This window comes from Equus caballus, chromosome 1, assembly GCF_041296265.1.
Source record: "Equus caballus isolate H_3958 breed thoroughbred chromosome 1, TB-T2T, whole genome shotgun sequence".
NCBI lineage: Eukaryota > Metazoa > Chordata > Mammalia > Perissodactyla > Equidae > Equus > Equus caballus.
This window is the reverse complement of record NC_091684.1, coordinates 171,546,906-171,564,374: the sequence shown is the minus strand read 5'-3', so window position 1 is coordinate 171,564,374 and position 17,469 is coordinate 171,546,906. Positions and strand designations below refer to the sequence as shown.

The 17,469-nt window shown below is 40.0% G+C and overlaps 1 protein-coding gene across 1 annotated transcript; it reads left to right on the top strand.

The window, feature by feature from the left end:
- Window positions 1-9,796: 9,796 nt before the first annotated feature.
- OR10G1G (olfactory receptor family 10 subfamily G member 1G) lies at window positions 9,797-10,753 on the top strand. Its single transcript, NM_001391349.1, is given in 1 exon segment — window positions 9,797-10,753. A coding segment is annotated over 1 exon segment (957 nt).
- Window positions 10,754-17,469: the final 6,716 nt, after the last annotated feature.

The window sequence follows — 17,469 nt, the reverse complement described above, 5'->3', positions numbered from 1 at the left end:
GTGGGAATGTAAAATGGTGTGGCCACTCAGCAAATAGTTTGGCAGTTCCTCAAAATGTTAAACATAGAATTACCATATGACTCAGAAATTCTGCCCCTAGATATATTCCAAAAGAAATGAAACCATATGTCCAGAGGAAAATCTGTGTATGAATGCTCAGAGCAGCATTATTCAAACAGTCAAAAAGTGTAAGCAACTGAAATGTGCATCAACTAAGTGGATAAACAAATATGATATATCCATAAAATGAAATAGCATTCAGCCATAAAAAGCAATGAAGTTCTGGTCCATGCTACAACACGGATGAACCTTGAAAACATCATGCTAAGTAAAAGAAGCCAGACACAAAAGGCCACATATTATATGATTCCATTTTTATGAAATGTCCAAAATAAGCAAATCCATAGAAACGGAAAGTAGATTAATGGTTACCAGGAGTTGGGGTGGGGGAGGGGTTAGGGACAAGGATGAAGGGTGACTGCTACTGAGTATGGGATTTCTTTTTGGAGTGATGGAAATGTTCATGAATTAGATAGCGGCAATCAATGCACAACTTTGTACATACAGCAAGAACCACTGAATTGTACACTTTGAAAGGGTGAGCTATATAGTATGTGAATTAATCTCAATAAAGCTATTATTTTTTAAATTTATTTAAATCAATGTTGATAGATATTAGAGAACTTCACTGTACTTGAAGTCAATGTGTTTATTTAACCCTGCTATGAACACAGTTCAGTTTTGGGAACCTGCCGTCTAACAGGGATTTTCAATGTTTGCCACTCATTTTTGTCACACAGAGTCAGGATCATCTCCCTCGTGGAAGGCCTGTGGAATCAAGAATCTTGAAGCTACCAGGGGTCTATGGGGAAAGTCAGACTTTCCTTGACCTTCCTGAGTATAGATTAAAACTCCTTGTGTATGCTGAATTCAGTCTCTCGTACAGCAGCAGACTTTTGTGCAATGGTAGATGGATAACAAATGTGTAGGGGTTGTTGCCTGCCTCCTCACCTATTTTACCTTGTCTAAACAGCCTGTTTGTGTATTTTTCCCATATTTGTAAAACTTAGTCGAAAATGGAAAAAATTGTTAATGTCAGTGATAAGAAAATTGAAATAAACTTCATGTAACTGGGATAAAGATGAAAATAAACAAGCCAGAAGCAAAAAAAAAAATTAAAGGTAATTTGTATCCCTTGTAAACCCTCTGGCATAGTTATATTCTACTTACTGCATAAAGTAGAATGTAGCGCCTGACTACAATACATATGATACTATCATCTTGTGGTACCATATAGCACTGCCGATTACATATACACTCATTCTCACATATACTCTCAAATGGTTACTATTGTCTTTCCCTATCAAAACTATAGAAATTTGAAATCAAAAGAAAGCTTAAAAGCATTTAGTCCTGGGGCCGGCCAGGTGGTACATTGGCTAAGTGTGCACGTTCCGCTTCTCTGCGGCCCCCGGTTCGCCGGTTCGGATCCTGGGTACAGACATGGCACTGCATGGCAAGCCATGCTGTGGTAGGCGTCCTGCATAGAAAGTAGAGGAAGATGGGCACTGATGTTAGCTCAGGACCAGTCTTCCTCGCAAAAAGAGGAGGATTGGAAGCAGTTAGCTCAGGGCTAATCTTCCTTGAAAAGAAATAAAATTAAATAATAAAATAACATTAAAAAATGTTTTTTAATTTTAAAAAAAGCATTTAGTCCTTTTCAGTTGTCTCATTTTACAACTGACATTATGTAAAACTAAACTAGGCAGCAAAATTCCTTATGAGGCTCTGTCTCTATATCTGAAATGAGGTTTCCTCCAAACATTGCTCAAAATACGATTAACCATTGTTAAATAAATAAAGCTCTATTACTATTCGTCTAGGCCTATGCTGAATTGGGCGGGCCAGATGAGAAGCAGCTTGATTACAAATTTATCCCTGAATTTGGAGCATCTGTCCTGGTGGCTCCCAATTTGGAGCTCATATTTGAATCTTTGTGTTTTTTGTTTGTTTGGGGGTTTTTTGCTGAGGAAGATTAGCCCTGAGCTAACATCTGTGCCAATCCTCCTCTGTTTTTTTGTATGTGGGATCCCTCCACAGCACGGCTGGAGAGTGGAATGGGTCCACCCCCAGGATCCGAATCTGCAAACTCGGGATGTAGAAGTGGAGCGTGCAGAGCTTTAACCATTTGGCCATGGGGCCAGGCTTTCTGGGTGCTTCTTCTGTCCACAGACACCCAAGGCATCTCTCTCCCCACTGGTGCTGACCAGGGACTTACACTTGAACTCAGGCACTTCTGGCTTGCTGCTTCTACAGACAAAGAGGTCCCTCCCACCACTCCCTGCCCAAGATGAATTAACAGGTGCTGAGCATTGGAGGCTCGCCCAAGGGAGAGGGCTCACAGAGTGGTAAGAGATAAGAAAGGATCTGGGCAGAGTATTAGTATTGTCTGCCATGGTCTGTCTCTCTTCCAATCTACTCTTTAAACAGATGCCAGAGTGATCATCTTATAGTTCCAACCTGCCTGTGACACTCTCCTACTTAAAGCCTTCAGTGGCTCCCCAGCCCCTACAAAGTAAGGTCAGATTATTTATTCCATCATATAAGATCCTAAATATATCTCACTTTAATTCCATTCACAACCTATGCTGCAGATAGTCTGAATTGCTTGCCTTTCTCCACTCATGCCAGGCTGCTTCAAGTCTCCATCCTTTTGCTCAAACTTTGCCCTCTGCTGAAGTATCCCTCCATGTCAACTCATCTTTCAAGGAGCTGCTCAAAGGTTACCCACCCTCTGAAATTTTCATGGCCTCACTTAAACCATCTAGCAAACTTAAGTGCACTCTTCATTGTGGTTCCCCTCTAACCTGTAGTTGATATAGTCTTCTCACCATATAAATTTCCTGAGGATGGAGTGTGCATAACCAGGTTTTTTTCCTAAATAAATATCTACATATATATAGTCATTGATCTTGAAAACCAAAATTTTATGGAAGTGGAGGACAAGCAGAAATCCTAATGCACCAAATTTAAGAGGTAAAGTCAAGATAATGAATGCTGAGCAATCTTTAAAGCATCTTGGCATAGAAAAGATGTGGAAATAGAAAGGATGCAGATCAAATTCATAAGATGTATTATATATAATACACAAAATATTGTTTATGTGGTGGGGCTTTGTTCTCCCAAAAGAGATGTCAGTTATGCTAGGACAGGAAATGAAAATAAACCTTGGATGAGAGAGGGGAAAGATATCACCATAGTCTGGGCATGGATTCAGAGCGGGGAGAAAGTGAGTTTCTAAGAACAATGTGGGGTCAGGAGTAGAGACCCTCCAAACTCATTCCTGTTAGAAGAGAGTTGTTACACTTACACGAGTTGACCAGAAGAGCCAGGCTGCTGAGGTGCTGTAGCAATGGCAGCCCAGGCTTCGGCGGCTATGGGAAAGCAGTATGGCCAGGGGAGTAAGAGGAGAAAAACTGCCTGTCCCACACCTACACGCTAAGAGGTAGTGCCTAAGTGGAGGGAACCTGCTGGTGGCACTGAGGCAGAGATGGCAAAAAGTCTTCCAGACACCAGCAATGCCATGTGGCCAAAGAACACAAGACTTCTCTACTGAGAGAACAAGTTTCCAGATCTTCTCTTCCATAGAGTGTTGAAACTGTACCCACCTCTGCAATAAATAAGCCCCTGGGTCCTCGGACTTACTGCAGGAGGCGAGTAGTCGTAGGAATAGGAACATTTTCACAATAGCTGCATGGAGACTCCTGAAATTTAATTCAGATATTAAAAGCTTCCACCTTATTTTATATCACAAAGAGAGGTGAGACATATCACTTCCTTATATTCCCTCCAGCCATTGGAGAAAACACAGCTTTACATTCCTCTGTCCTTCTTTATACCTCTCAAAAGAAGTAATGATTTTACACATCCTAAAGTGCTCTTCTATTCGCGTGTCTATGAACAGGACCTTATCTCTAGTCGCTTAAAGCATCAATATGCTGGGAGTCAAGAGGTGGGAGGGTATCTCCAGGAAGAAAGATTAGGAGAGTAATGTCACAGTAGAAATAAATAAGGAAGAAAAAATTACTATTCAGCTTCTGGTGGCCAAAATAGGTTTTCATGTCTGCAGCAAGACAACTGGCTTAAAAGTCAGGACTTGTCAAGAGAGAAAAATATTTTCTAAATTACTTTATCTACCACTGCAACACATTAAGCCAGGCTTGGTAAACTTGAGCACAGAATTTACATAGTGAAGTTTCCATACAGAGCTAAGTGAGAGCAGGAAGACCTCACCTCTGCAAATTTGGGAGGATCTTGGAGAAAAGAAGAGAAACAGAGGTAGACAGTGGAGGTTAGATGCCAAGGTTCATGTTGACCCACAAATTGAGACCAAACCTCAGGGCAAGTGGAAGCCTTATGGAGTGTAGAAAAAACAAAGATCAGGGGCCAGCCCGGTGGTGTATTGGTTAAGTTCGCACGCTGTGCTTCAGCAGCCCAGGGTTTGCTGATTCGGATCCCCGTTGCAGACTTACACACTACTCATCAAGCCATGCTGTGGTGGCATCCAGCATACAAAACAGAGGAAGACTGGCACAGATGTTAGCTCAGTGCCAATATTTCTCACCGAAAAAAAAAAGGAAAAACCAAAGGTCACCAGAGATAGCAGCCTGTTCCTGTGGGAATGGCAGGGAGAGGCTGCAGATCTTTAGGGTAACACTGACCATCAGCTCACCGTACACGGGAACATAAATATATGCACCTGGTTTTCCAGTGCCTGAATATGGTGAATAAGGAAATCAGAGGTGCCTGTATGTCTTGCCAGAGAAGACAGACAAGTATGGGGAATGAAAGTGCGGCAGCATAAGGCTAGGGTCAAAGCAAAGTCACCACAGCATGCAATGACTTCCAAACTAGACGCCAAGAACAGGAACTGTGGATTCCAGCTGGTGGTATGCTGGTAAAAGTCTAAAAACTGGCTCCCACACCCCCTACCCCCAAAAAAGCCCTGCTTTGTATTTCTTGTCGATTTTCATGGTTTAAATACACCCAGCAGGGTGAATTTCAAGCTCCAACATGACGTCATTGCATATGGAGTTGGTAATGGCAGCACACCATTATATAGTATTTCCACCGTAAAGATATAACAGATGCGAATAATCTCATAGATACTAGTAAAACATAACAAAATAATTAAAAAGTGATGAGCTTTTAGTATTATTACATTTTTAATATAATTTATTTAGTTGAAAATGTGTATTTAATTGCAAGGTTATATTTAAATGTAATTGCAAGTTTAACAAAGAGCTCACAAAATTTCTGAAAATTTAACAATAAGCTTTTGTAAGCTAGTACAAACAAACTCCCCCATAAAACTGATTCCAAATGAGTTTAAGGGGAGTAAGTCACCTCACGATTCCAGATGGGACCATCCTCACCTACATGGTGCGAGTTGCCTACCAGACCTGCTACACCCTGCAAAGAAGAGCAAGTATCCAAGGACCACTGCAACAATTTGAAACTATCTTCTTTCTCCACTACCGTAGGAAGAATGGACTCACCCAAGACTTAAACTGGAGGTAGTTAAATTTATTCAACTGACCTAAAATTTAGGGGATTTTTTTTTCTCTCAGTATCCAGAGAGGTGGGAGCATGTAAGGAAAACTGGTAAAAATTAAATACATTTTTAGTGCATTTCTGAGTATAAAGTAGGTAAATGTGTGATCCCGCAACACTTCAAAGAAAGGAATCACAGAAATGAGAGGTTACCCAAACAGATCATGTTCTTCTTCACAGCTCACTTTCTAGATCCACAGAAATGATTCCTGCTTGCTGTCAAAACGAAAAATAATGAGGATCTAGGGAATGCAGTTCTCACGGGGGAAATGTTTCAGAGTAGAACTCCCAAGAGGTAAATAGTTTTCTACAAATCTCCTGACACTGTTTAAAAAAAAAAAAAAAAAGACTCGATCAAAGGAGACCTAACTAATAAAATAACCCACGTAAAATTTAAGACCCTTAAGTAGAGAAGTCATAGGCTATAAAGAGCATCCAAGAGCAGGAGGTCTCATAGATTAGTAAAATAGTCAATGTGTCAATCCCCTGGAAGATTTTAATTCCTTTCCAAAGCAGAGATCCAGTAACCCATCACCACAAGCCCAGGGGATGCTCTGAAGACTCCTGCCTCACTTCTTGGGCCATTCTACCTGGGAAAGGCCAGCCTCCTCCAAGATTTTCCACCATGTTCATGTGAGTCCAAGAAGGTCGATTCACAGTAGGAGCAAAGACTTAATTTCAGACTTTACAACTTTCATTAACTTTGTCAAAAACCCTATTTAGTCTGTCTCTTTCCCCCATCTTCCTTACCTCACCCTCAATTCACAGAGTTAGTAGATCAGACATATTAATTTTGAATTAATTGGCCTTTCTCCAGATTTGGAAACTTTCTTCTTTGGATTGAGAGAAAAAATTTTTAACATTTATCTTTTCTTTCTCTATTTTGGGGGAGGTGGTAAAGGAATATAAATGACACATCAGAATCAGCATTACTGCGCCAAAACAGTCAGAGACGGATTTCTTAACCATTCTTTCCCCAGTGTCAAGCACGCTTAGTCAACTTACCTGAAGGTTGGAAGGCCTTCGGTTCTAGTACTTTTTCTTAAGCAAGTCCTTTTTCTTTCAACTTACAGTGCAAGGACACTGATGAATAATCAAGGCAATAAAATATGGGTTCTGCCTCTCCACTTGACCCAAACTTTGTTCTCTTTGCTCTGCCTCTCTGCTCAGGGCTATGGTCTGAATCTGGTCCAAAAGGCAAACGAGAGTGAACAACTCAATGCTAAATCATTCCTCATCCCTCAGCCTTAGTGATTCATATCTGCTCTGAGTGGGGATATCCCTAACCCAAAGGTGCCCTATACAAAACGCCAGCTCAGCGTAGACATGCAAAAAGAGGCCAAACCTGGGATAACCTGATTTTTCACAAAGTGACAGAGGCGTTGTCGGCAAAGTGCTCTGAGTGAGTTGGCCTCCTAGTAAAGGGGAGCCCAGACTTCCTGTCTGACCCTGTAAACAGGGTCTCATCCCTCCCTTATCTTGCTCTTTCAGTGCCACCCTCTTTCATTCCATCGCTAGGTGCCCCTTCCTTGAATTTCCAGGCCAAAGCTTCTGCACCTAATTATTTGCTGTCTTGAATATTGATTCTATCAATGCTATCCCTAGCTTCTTACTTTCTTTAATTATATGCTTTTGATATTAAATTACAAGTACTTTATAAGATGGGATTAACAATACTAAATACTATTTAAAAGAAGAAATTGGGGGATATATATCAAATTAACCAAGGTGTGGATATTTGAAATGGTTTTTTTAGTTGATGAATCTAAGTTTGCTCCACTCCTCAATTTAGACAGCCTAAGACTCCACAGCTTCTAAAGATTAGCAGGCTTATAATAAAAAGCACAGATAAATTAAGGGGGAATCATTCAATTAGTTTTCTTCTTTTGATTTTTTCTAGACTGGCCCTTTTTTCTCTAGAAAGGAGAAAAGAGTGTTCTCTTTTCTAAAACCTCTCTCTCTCTTAAAGTGGTTTGGGCCTTCTGCAGACACGCTCCCTGCCACTACTGAGATTCCGTCTTCTGGAATTAGCCTCTGCTCACAATCTGCCTTGCCGGCAGCCCGAGTTCATCACCTCAAATCAAACCACCATCTTCTGCTGCCTCTGCCTGGAGAAGGAGCCTCTCCCTCAGATCCACCCACTGCAACCACCCTATTCCTGTCCTGCCAGCCAGAATGCCCAGGGCCAGACAGGAGGTACACAAAAGGAGCATCCTCCCAGCAGGGCCCCAGGGAAGTGCACCCAGATGTGTGCACCACAGCCAGGAAAGACTCAGAATGGCAAAGATATACTGGGGAGCATTTTTACTATCCATAAGGATTCGTTACAGATGTTCTCCAAATAATTGTCTTTTTAGTATAATCCTGGTATGAATTGAGTTGTGAAAGTTTGGTTTTCATTAAAAATTTTAGAAACACATCCTGTACCTAAGCTAGAAGCACATTATAGTAAATATCTCCTCTTACTGATAGAAAATAAATTTCCATAATGGGCATCATATTTACACTGTCAAGTTTTGCCATCTTTTTCTGTTCTAGCCGAAGAAAGTACCATCTATCCATCCTAAAAGAAATTAAGGTATTCCTCCTTCTGAAAATCAGGTAATAGAAACCTAACATATTTTTCTCCTTGTGAATGGTCTATAATTAATATTTCTATGGATCCTATAGAGCAGGATACATTCAATATTAACAATTACTGAATATTATTATATCCATTTAATTCTTTTTAAATAATAATGAAGATAAAACATGTTTGAGATTGATGTTTATAAAAGGGTATTTTGAGTGGTATCTCAGAGACTAGGTCTGTCAATGTTCACATCTGTATAATCAACCTCTTGTTATTTTAATTTTTTGTTATTTCTAAAGAACTATCAGATGTTTTCATTTAAGCAACAGGTAAAAATGCCTAAAACCCTATTATGAGGAAAAATTCTTGTACAATAAACTATTCATCAAAGGGACTTTTTAAATAACATTTGGCTCATATGTTTAATACCTTTAAAAGGTTTTCAAGAATCTCATTTGTTGGAAGGCAAATAGGATCTTAAAATAACAACATATTAAAGGTCAAATCCTATAATAATCGATGCTGTTATAATCCAAACCATCAAAACCAATAAACTATTTAGGTCAATCAATAAATTTTAATAACAGTCTAGAAGAAGCAGAAAGCATGGATGCCATCCATGAACTTTGTTTATACTGGGAATAGACTCACATTGCTGATACATGAGGCTAATCACTCATCCTACAGTCCTGACTGTGTGACAGAAAGCATGAGTAATGGGATCACCCAGGGAAACAGGATGCAGGATTAACCGGAGTTGACAACATCCATTCAGCCAGCCAATCAGCCAACAAATATTTATGAATTAACATACTGTTGCCAATCACTGGGGCAGGTGCTGGAGAAACATAGGAAGAACAAAATAGATTTGGTCTTTGCTCTGAAGGATCTTCTGGTCTAACAAATAGCCCTTAGCACACTATACTGCAATCGCCTGTCGTAATACAAACACTTATCTCCCAGAAGATTGTCTTCTAAGGGAGAACTCTTCCCAAAGGAGGCGGCAGCCAAAGTGAACCCTGAGGAATGAGGTTACATTATGATGAATCAGTATACTCCAGAAGGAGTAGGTCTGGAAGGAAGGAGAGTGTGGTGCTCTGAGGGAGCCAAAGGAAGAAAAGACTGTAGAAATATGCGAGGGCCAAATCTCAGGGATTCTTGTACATCATAGGAGGCGTTATTTCGAGGATATTAAGTCAGAGACCAACAATAGGTATGGTAATTGTGGAGTAATTGTCCCATGCTGCTCCATGCCACCAGAATCCACTTTTCGGTGGTCCCCCTTTGGGACATAGACCCATCATATGACCATTATAGATATCCAGCACTTACATTATTATTCAGACACAACCCTGTGCCTTGGCTTCCGACATACGTATGTAGTGTCTCTCATTGAAGGAATATTCACGACACCTAGAAACTAACCAGCCCCTGAGGGGTTGTCTTGCCAGGCAAACCCAAATGGTTGATGGCAAATGCTTTCTACTTAAAATATAGAAGTCTTTATCTCCTACACTCTGGTCATTAAACAAAAGCATTCTCTCCCCACCTCCCTTTGTTGTATTTCCCTTGTCTGACTTCACCATTCATCTTAGCAGACTACAGAAAGACATGAGAAAGACCAAAAACACATCTCTGGACACTGTGGTGACAGACTTCATTCTCCTGGGCTTGTCTCACCCCCCGAATCTGAGGACCCTCCTCTTCCTGGTCTTCTTCTGCATTTACTTCCTGACTCAGCTGGGAAATCTGCTCATTCTGCTCACTGTGTGGGCTGACCCAAAGCTCCATGCTCGGCCCATGTACATTCTTCTGGGTGTGCTCTCATTTCTGGACATGTGGCTCTCCTCAGTCATCGTTCCTCGCATTATTCTAAACTTGACTTCTGCCAGCAAGGCAATCCCGTTCAGTGGCTGTGTGGCTCAGCTATACGCCTTTCACTTCCTGGGCAGCACCCAGTGCTTCCTCTATACCTTGATGGCCTATGACAGGTACCTGGCAATATGCCACCCCCTGCGCTACCCTATGCTCATGAATGGGAGGTTATGTACCATGCTTGTAGCTGGAGCATGGGTGGCCGGCTCCATCCATGGGTCTATCCAGGCCACCCTGACATTCCGCCTGCCCTACTGTGGGCCCAACCAGGTGGATTACTTTTTCTGTGATATCCCCGCAGTATTGAGACTGGCTTGTGCTGACACAACTGTCAATGAGCTTGTGACCTTTGTGGACATTGGGGTAGTGGCTGCCAGTTGCTTCATGTTGATTCTGCTCTCCTATGCCAACACAGCCCGTGCCATCCTGAAGATCCGCACTGCTGATGGGCGGCGCCGGGCCTTCTCCACCTGTGGCTCCCACCTAACCGTGGTCACAGTCTACTATGTCCCCTGCATTTTCATCTACCTTCGGGCTGGCTCCAAGAGCCCCCTGGATGGGGCAGTGGCTGTGTTTTACACTGTTGTCACTCCATTACTGAACCCCCTCATCTATACACTGAGAAACCAGGAAGTGAAGTCTGCTCTGAAGAGAATAACAGCAGGCCGAGGGGCTGCGAGTGAAAATAAGTAACTACAGATCCGGGGACTACCTACATCTCTGTTGCTAATACTCCTTTCAGCTACTGTTGCACGTGTCAAATGCTCAATAAATAGATGTTGGTTTGAGCTGAATTGAATGTAATTCTACTAGGAAGAAGATTCTGGTGCTATAAATAATTCGGCCAGAGCTGTTTTACACTTTTCTGACCCACCTCTCAGGAGAAAGCACATTCTATACAAATATTGAATATGAGGAATAAATGCTCTATCCAGGAGGAAGGGGGATTATTCCCGGTAAATTTTGGAAAAACCAGCATAATACTGCCCCAACGCTCTTCATCTGTCTGCTTCATTCCTAATTGCCCAAGCCTCCAGGCATTCGGGATTGCTTTGCTCGTGTCAAGGCAAATCCAGCCTCCCAAGCACTTGGTGAGAATCTCTGTATGGATCATCTGTGCTTCCTTCCAGCCCCTCGCTATCCCCCTGCAGTGATTGACCAAATCCTGTTCGCTCTGCCTCGGGAATGTCCCTCTGGCTTCCTAAGTGGTTTTGTTGTCATCCCCATCCTCATCCACACCACCAGCAGAGTTTTCTTTCTGACACATAAAAGTAAATATGTGTGTCCTCTCCTTATCAATATTCACTGGCTCTCCACTGAATAAGCCAGACCTATGAGCTTGGAATTCAAAGTCCCCCACAATTTGATCCCAATATATCTCATCTCCCAAGACGTCTCTACTTCCCTCTTCTCTCCTAGCCCCATTCATTTACCTGCCATTCCTTAAATATTCTCTGTACTTTCCTGTATCTGAGCCTTTACTAAAGCTATTCCTGCATCATATATACCCTTCTTCCTTCTCCATATTCGTAAACTGATGTTTTATGCTTCCTTCAAGGCCCAAGAAAAACCCATTTTCCTACAAGTTTTCTCTGATTCTCCCAGTCAGAACTTATATCTTCCTCCCTATTTTCCTACAGAGCTGTGAATTTTAAAATAGCACGTATCATAGGCTGGCCTGCATTCTAGTTTAGAACAGAGACTCTGGAGAAAAGAAAGAATATTTCATTGGTGTTTGTGTACCAGTCTTCTTTTCCCTAATGTCTACTAGCAGGCACTGTGATAGAGACGGATAGCTGCCCACCGAAATCCATTCTCTCCTTCTTCCTAGTCAGAGAGTGTAGCGGGAACATGGCTGCCCCACTATGGACATTTCCCACTCCCTCTTGCAGCCGAGTGCAGTCACATATCTAAGTTCTCGCAAACTGAATATGAGAATTTATGCGTATGTGTGATACTTCCAGGCCTGGCCTTCAAAACTGGGACAGGAACTTTTCCACATTTTTTTCCTCCTCAGAGCTGGAACTAGCATACGATGGAGACCCAGCTTCATCAGTCGTACCTTGTGACCAAGGGGAGACGAGTCACCTGTCAACTGGAACACTCACCTCAGAATTTTAAATGAGAGGAAAATAAACCCCTAACTTCTTTAATCCATTGACTGGGTTATTTTGTTATAGTAGCTTCACTTTATCCTTATTATTGCTTCACTCAATTAACAATTTTTTTAAATTAAAACAGCAGTAGGAAAGTCTTTTAAACTGCATCTAAATTGTCCAAAGTATCCAGAAAATCCTTTGGTCAATTATCATAATGCCAAATAACCAAAGATTGAGAGGCCACCTGGTCAGTCATTTAGTGGGCCAATCAGTTAATCACACAATGGCCTTCTGACCAGGCCAGGGTGATGTAAATGACCTTGACTTATCCCCTGTGACCTGTCCTGGTCTTACTTGCGGGAACAAGAATACATCTAAAAGAAGTTAGAGACAGAGGACTCAAGAACAGGGAAAAATAAAAGCAAGTGTCAACAGCTCCTTCCAGAAAATGAAGGACCAGGTGAATGTGTTCTTTCATTTACTGACAGTTTTTTTTTACTCATTTAGATGTGTGATGTCATGCCAGCCCAATTTTTTTTGCTAGTATTTTTAGTGGGGTAAAATACACATAATTACCATCTTCACCATTTCGTTTGTTTGCTTTTGAGGAAGATTAGCCCTGAGCTAATATCCGCTGTCAATCCTCCTCTTTTTGCTGAGGAAGACTGGCCCTGAGCTAACATTCGTGCCCATCTTCCTCTACTTTATATGTGGGACGCCTACCACAGCATGGCTTGCCAAGCAGTGCCATGTCCACACCTGGGATCCAAACCCCAGGCCGTTGAAACAGAATGTGCACACTTAACCGCTGCACCACTGGGCTGGCCCCCAATCTACACCATTTTGAAGTATACTGTTTAGTGGTATTAAGTACATTCACATTGTTGTGCAACCATCACCACTATCCATTCCCATAACTCCTTTCATCTTGTAAAACTGAAACTCTGTGCCCATTAAACAATAACTCTCCATTGTCCCCTTCCCTCAGCCCCCAGAAATTGCCATTGTACTTTCAGTCTATATGGTTTTCACCACTCTAGGCACCTCATATAAGAGGAATCATACAGTATTTTTCTTTTGTGATTTGCTTATTTCACTTAGCACAATGTCCTCAAATTTAATCCATGTTGTACCATATTGCAGATCTCCATTCCTTTTTAAGGCTGCATAATATTCTATTGTATGTGCATACTACATTTTGTTTATCCATTCATCCGCTGGACACTGGGATTGCTTCCATGTTTTAGTTATTGTGATAATGCTACTATGAATATGGGTGTTCAGATATCTCTTCGAGACTCTTTCAGTTCTTTGGGTTTTATATCCAGAAGGGGAATTTCTGGATCATGTGGTAATTCTATTTTTAATTTTTTGAGGAGCCACCATACTGTTTTCCACAACAGCTGTACCATTTTACATTCCCACCAACAGTGCACGAGGGTTCCAATTTCTCCACATCCTCACCAATACTTGTTGTTTTTTGGTTTTTTGATAGTAGACATCCCAATGAGTGTGAAGTGGTATCTCATTGTAGTTTGGGTTTGCATTTCCCTAATGATTAATGTTGAGCATCTTTTATGTGCTTGTTGGCCATTCGTATATCTTTAGAGAAGTGGCCATTCAAGTCCTTTGCCCATTTTTGAATAGTGTTGTTCATTTCTTTGTTGTTGAGTTTCAGGAATTCTAGATATTAATCCTTTATCAGATATATAATTTGCAAATATTTTCTCCCATTCTGTGGGTTGCCTTTTTACTCTGTTAACAGTGTCTTTTGATGCACATGTATTTTTAATTTCCATGAAGTCCAATTTGTCGATTTTTTCTTTTGTTACTTGTGTCTTTGGTGTCATATCTAAGAAATCATTGCCAAATCCAATGTTGTGAAGATTTTGTCCTAGGTTTTCTTCTAAGAGTTTTATTGTTTTAGGTCTTACATTTAGGTCCTTGATCCATTTTGAGTTAATTTTTTTATATGGCATTAGGAAAGGGTCCAGCTTCTTCTTTTTTTTTTTGGTTTTTTTTTTTGGCGAGGAAGATTGGCCCCTGAGCTAACATCTGTTGCCAATCTTCCTCTTTTTGCTTGAGGAAGATTGTTGCTGAGCTAACATCTGTGCCACTCTTCCTCTATTTTGTATGTGGGATGCCACCACAGCATGGCTTGATGAGCGGTATCTAGGTCTGCACCAGGGATCTGAGCCCACGAACCCAGGCTGCCAAAGCAGAACACACAAACAACCACTATGCCACACGGCCAGCCCCCACAACTTCATTATTTTGCATGTGGATATTCAGCTTTCCCAGCACTATTTGTTGAAAAGACTGTCCTTTTTCCATTGAATGGTCTTGTACCCTTGTCAAAAATCATGTGACCACATCTGCAAGGGTTATTTCTGGGCTCTTTATTCTATTCCATTGGTCTATATGTCTGTCTTCATGCCACTACCTCGCTGTTTTGATTACTAACTTTGTAGTAAGTTTTAAAATCAGGAAATGTGAGTCCTCCAGTTTTGTTTTTCTTTTTTAAGATGGTTTTGGCTATTCAGGGTTCCTTGAGATTTCATATGAATTTTAGGATGAGTTTTTCTATGTCCACAAAAAAAGCCATTAGGATTTTGATAGGGATTGCATTGAATCTGTAGATTGATTTGAGTAGTATCAGCATTTTAACAATATGAAGTCTTCCAATCCACGAACATGGGTTATTTTTCCATTTATTTATGTCTTCTTTAATTTCTTTAGGCAATATTTTGTAGTTTTCATTGTACAAATCTTTCACCACATTGATTAAATTAATTCCTAAATATTTTATTCTTTTTGATGCTATTGTAAATGGAATTGTTTTTGTAATTTCCTTTTCAGATTGTTCATTGTTAATGTATGGAAATGCAACTAATTTTTGTATGTTGACTTTATATCCTGTTCCTTTACTGAACTCATTTTTATTCATTCTAACAGGTTTTTTTGTGGGGTTTTTAGGATGTTCACATATAAAATCACGTCATCTGCAAACAGAGATAATTTTACTTCTTTTTCAATTTGGATCCATTGGTTGTTTTAAAAGTGTGTTATTTAATTTCCACAATTTTGTGAACTTCTCAGTTTTCCTTCTGTTATTGATTTCTAACAATCTCATTGTGGCCAGAGAACACACTTTGCATGATATCTGTCTTTTTAAATCTATTGAGACTTAATTCGTGGCCTAATATATGGCCTGTCCTGGAAAATGTCTCATGTGCACTTGAGAAGAATGTGTATCCTGTTCGTTTTGGATAGAATGTTTTATATATGTCTGTTAGATCTACTTGGTCTATTGTGTTGTTTAAGTCTATTTGCTTACTAATCTTTTGTTTGGTTCTTCTATCCTTATTGTGAGTAGGGTATTTAAGTTTCCAACTATTATGGTAAAACTGCCTATATCTCCCTTCAATTCTGTCAGGTTTTGCTTCATGTATTTTGATGATCTGTCATTAGATATGTAAATGTTTATAATTGTTTTATCTTCTTGCTGTACTGAATATTTTATTAATATTTAATGTCCTTCCTTGTCTCTTGTAAGCTTTTTTATTTAAAATCTATTTTTTCTGATACTAGCATAGCTACTGCTGCTCTCTTTGAGTTCCTGTTTGCATGAAATATCTTTTTCCGTCCTTTCACTTTCAACCTGTTTGTGTCTTTGGATCTCAGGTGAATCTCTTGTAGACAGCATATAGTTGGAGCATGTGTTTTTATCTATTCTGCCAATCTCTGTCTTTTGTTTGAAGAGTTTAATCCATTTACATTTAAAGTAATTACTGAGAAAGGGAAACAATTCTGTCATTGTGCTATTTGTTTTCTATATGCCTTATGAATTTTTGTCCCTCATTTCCTGCATTACTGTCTTCTTTCATGTTTAGTTGATTTTCTGTAGTGAAGTGCTTAAATTCCTTTCTCATTTCTTTTTGTGTATATTTTATCGCTATTTTCTTTGTGGTTACCATGGGGATTGCATTTAACGTTCTAAAGTTATAACACTGTAATTTGAATTTACACCCACTTACCTTCAATAACATAGAAAAACTCTGCTGCTTTACAGCTCTGTCCCCATCCCTTTTGGCTGTTGATGTAACAAAATCACATCCTTTTTTTTTCCAGCTTTACTGAGATATAATTGACATATAATAGTGTGTAAGTTTAATGTATAAAAGTAATGAGTTGTTATATGTATATGAAAAATGATTATTGCAATAAGGTTAGTTAACACATCCATCACCTTGCATAGTTACCATTTGTGTGTGTGTGGTGAGAACTTTTAAAATCTACTCTCTTAGCAACTTTCAAATATACAACACAGTGTTGTTAACTATAGTCACCATGCCGTACATTACATCCCCACAACTTATTCATTTTAAACCTGGAAGTTTGCACCCTTTGGCCACCTTCACCCATTTCCCCATCCCTCAAGCCCACCCCTGGCAAACACCAATCTGTTCTCCATTTTGATGAGTTTGGTTTTTTTAGATTCCACTAATAAGTATAGGTCATATAGTATTTGTCTTTCTCTGTCTGAATTATTTTACTTAGGATAATGCCCTCAAGATTCATCCATTTTGTCCCAAATAACAGGATTTCCTTCCTTTTTATAGCTGAATTATATATATATATACATATTATATAAATATGTATTATATAAATATGTATATAATAATATTTTATTTATTCATTCATTCATCAATGGATACTTAGGTTCTTTCCATGTCTTGCCTATTGTAAATAATTCTGCAATGAACATCGGGGTGCAGATATCTCTTCAAGATAGTGATTTCATTTCCTTCAGATATATACCCAGAAGTGGGATTGCTGGATCATATGGTAGTTTTACTTTTAATTTTTGAAGAACCTCCATACTGTTTTCCATAGTGGCTTTACCAATTTACATTCCCACCAACAGTGCACAAGGGTTCCTTTTTCTCCACATCCTCACCAATACTTTATTTTTAAAGATTTTATTTTTTCCTTTTTCCTCCCCAAAGCCCCCCAGTACATAGTTGTATATGCTTCATTGTGGGTCCTTTTAGTTGTGGCATGTGGGACGCCGCCTCAGCATGGTTTGATGAGCAGTGCCATGTCCGCACCCAGGATTCAAACCAATGAAACACTGGGCCACCTGCAGCAGAGCACTCAAACTTAACCACTCGGCCATGGGGCCAGCCCCTCACCAACACTTTTTATCTCTTGTCTTTTTGATGAGAGCCATTCTAACAGATGCAAGGTGATATCTCACTGTGGTTTTTTTTTTTTTAAGATTTTATTTTTCCTTTTTCTCTCCAAAGC